The sequence below is a fragment of the Sphaerodactylus townsendi genome, linkage group LG07 (genome assembly GCF_021028975.2).
Source record: "Sphaerodactylus townsendi isolate TG3544 linkage group LG07, MPM_Stown_v2.3, whole genome shotgun sequence".
Classification (NCBI taxonomy): Eukaryota; Metazoa; Chordata; class Lepidosauria; order Squamata; family Sphaerodactylidae; genus Sphaerodactylus; species Sphaerodactylus townsendi.
Genome location: NC_059431.1, coordinates 93506601 through 93509950, shown reverse-complemented (window position 1 = coordinate 93509950; position 3350 = coordinate 93506601). Strand labels below are relative to the sequence as shown.

The 3350-nt window shown below is 43.3% G+C and overlaps 1 protein-coding gene across 1 annotated transcript; it reads right to left on the bottom strand.

The window, feature by feature from the left end:
* Positions 1-2183: 2183 nt before the first annotated feature.
* LOC125437018 (tetraspanin-3-like) lies at positions 2184-3005 on the bottom strand. Its single transcript, XM_048504389.1, has one exon. The coding sequence runs from the start codon at positions 3003-3005 to the stop codon at positions 2184-2186; it is 822 nt and encodes a 273-aa protein (XP_048360346.1).
* Positions 3006-3350: the final 345 nt, after the last annotated feature.

Below are 3350 nucleotides of genomic sequence, written 5' to 3'. Positions count from 1 at the left end.
GCTTGTCAGTTTGATATCTGTTCCTGGTAAATTAGTAGAATCTATCATTAAAGTAAAATTATAAAACATGTAGAAAAGCAAGATCTGCTGAGGAAGAGTCAGCATGGCTTTTGCAGAGGCAAGTCCTGCCTTATAAACTTACTAGAGTTCTTTGAGGGTGTAAACAAGCATGTGGATAAGGGAGAACCAGTGGACATTGTTTACTTGGATTTCCAAAAGGCTTTTGACAAAGTTCCTCACCAGAGACTATTGAGAAAACTCAGCAATCAAGGAATAAGAGGGGAAGTCCTCCTATGGATTAAAAACTGGTTGAGAAACAGGAAGCAAAGGGTGGGTGTAAATGGGAAGTTCTCACAATGGAGAGCTGTAGGGAGTGGTGTACCCCAAGGATCTGTTTTGGGACCAGTGCTCTTTAACCTATTCATAAATGACCTGGAAGTAGGGGTGGGTAGCATGGTGGCCAAGTTTGTGGATGATACCAAATTATATAGGGTAGTGAGAACCACAAAGGATTGTGAAGAGCTCCAAGTGGACCTTTATAAATTAGGGGAGTGGGCTAAGAAATGGCAAATGCAGTTCAATGTAGCAAAATGTAAAGTGATGCACATAGGGGCAAAAAATCCAAACTTCACATACACGCTACAGGGGTCAGTGCTATCAGTCTCAGACCAGGAAAGGGATTTGGGCATCTTAGTTGATAGTTCTATGGGAATGTCAACTCAATTCATAGCAGCTGTGAAAAAGGCAAACTCTATGCTGGGGATAATTAGGAAAGGAACTGATAATAAAACTGCAAAGATTGTCATGCCCTTATATAAAGCAGTGGTGCGACCGCACTTGGAGTACTGTGTTCAGTTCTGGTCACCACATCTCAAAAGGATATCGCTCAAATTATCTGGGGAGGCCACATTGCTGATTTGCCATAAAATTTAGCTCTTTTAGGGCAAGTGGAATGGATCCCATTCAGAGGCTGACAAATCTGAAGGTTTTTTTCCCCCTGCCTCACCACAAGGAACAACTATTCACCTGGATTCAGAAGTCATTCCAACAAACATGGGCTGCTATGTGCTTACATGGATGGATGAACAGTCAGGTGGTCTTCCTGGGTGCAAAATGTTAGAAGCCCGCAGAGTTATCTTTGTTTTCATCTGTTCATGATCTTTCTTTTTGTTTTTATGCACCCTGAAAGAAGCATTAAGCAGAAGCCTGGTGCCATAGACATAGCTGACAAGTCCCAGTCAAGGTGAAACTCCAATCAACCTTCCTTCTCAAATTCAGCCTCCTCTGTTAAAATCCCCACTCTAACCGTCTTTTAACATTCACCCTGTGCTACCTCCCTTTGTCACTCCTATTTTTTAATTTCCTATCTCTTCTATCTTTTTCTTAACACCCGAACAAAACAAACAATTGTCTTCCAGCCACTTTTCCACCCTTCAGAATTCCTTTGGCCTATCCACTGGCTGCTCTGGATATGTTCTGCAGGGCCCTTATTCCTGGCCTGCTCATTCCTCAGCTTTTTCCTGGATCTCAGCCTGTCCCCATTTTAAGATACATTTTAAGATAATTTTAGGAAATGCCTGGTGGACACTTGAGATGGTGTAGTTTGGGGAGAAGAGGGATTTCAGAATATTATAGATTACAGTTTACCTTCCAAAACAGGCAATTGCTCCAAGAGAACTAGAATCTGGAAACCAGCTAGTTCCAGAATCTCTCCAGGCCACACTTAGAAGCTGGCAACCCTACTTTTAGGGCCTTTGTGAGATGTTAATACCAGACAACCTAGCAACTTCTTTCCTTGCTGAAATTGAGTTCTAAGCATTCTAATAGCTTTGTTTCCTGACCAGCTGGAATGTTCATAGACATTTAGTCCCAGCTCAAGCTGAGTACTGAGACTTTGCTCCCACAAATGCAACACAATATAAACTGCCCTGAAGCAGATTTTTTTTTCCAGATGCAAGAGTTTATTTATCAGTTTGTTTTTTAAAAACCAAACCTAACCAAAGGGCCTGACAATCCTATACCAAAGGAGTTTGCATTCTCTGAAAAACAAAACAAAACTCAGAAACAGCACAAGGCGGGATTTTAAAACAGCCAGCCAAGATTTAAGTATAGTTGTCAGTTTCACTCCTTAATAGCCTCAGGAAAGATAGAAAACATCAGAAAACGCTTGTCACTTCTCCAGCCTAAGAAAAATTGGCAGAATCGAGAATACGGAAATCCTGGAACGGCTGCTGCTTCATAAGTACTCCATTGCTGATGACAGTTAGCATCTCCAGACAGCCTCCAATGACACAACACCAATTCATATAATGCCTAACAAAATGCACCCTCTTTTCTAGCTTTGAGAGACAGCCTTCTTCAAACAGTGTCTCCGGCAGGCTAGCATTGTCAGTACAATCCGAAGCAACCTCTTTGCAACAGCTTTTAGGGCCCCTTTGGAGCTGGCTTGGAAGGGCCAACACAAACCAGTCTGTGTAATTGTAGATCCCACAGCACTCCAGCTGCTGCTGGATTGCGTCCACAGCCTCATTGCTGGGGTAATTTGGAACTGGCCTGTTGTACCCATGAAATAGAGAGTGCACACTGCTGGTCAGCTGATAAGCTACCTGGGTAGAGTAGACCTGGGTCATTACTGCAGAGGAGGCTTCCAGGCAGAAGAGGACCATTAACAGGTACATCAGCGTTCCCTGATGATGTCGAGAATTCTTTCCAGGGGTAAATATTGCCAAAGCACCAGTCAGAAACAGCAGAGAAGCAATCACGAGGGCCAAACAGCCTGGCAGAGAAAAGAAAGAATTCTGAAAGAAGACGATGTAGCTCTTGTAGGTCAGGATCACAAAGGCACCACCAAAGAGGAAAGCCACAGCGACTCCCCAAAGACAGAAACCAAGCAGGATGAGCAAGACTTTTGCAGAAACTCTGCTCCAGGTCTCAGTGGTCCACAATAATGGAGGGCTGAAACTGGAACGGAAGCTTACCCCTTTCATTCTAGAGATGGTGCACATCTATACCACCTTCAAAAACAAACAAACAAACCTTCCAGATAAAGGCAAAATTAAGCCCAGTTCCTTGTACAGGTAAAGGGTATGCATCCAAAGAGACACAAAGCTCATTACCTGGAATGATAATGCCTTCATTATCCTAAAAAAGCTTAGGGAGCCATTAGCCACTCAGAACCTCAATACTGTTTTCTAGCAGGTGCACAAGTAATTGCAGGATCAGGGCAACAATTAAGTGCACAGATAAAGGATTTAGCACACTTGTGTTGCCACCTTCCTATTGGGGCCGAGAGATCTCCTGAAACTACAACCAGTCTCCAGACAACAGAGCTCAGTTCTCCTGGAGAAAAT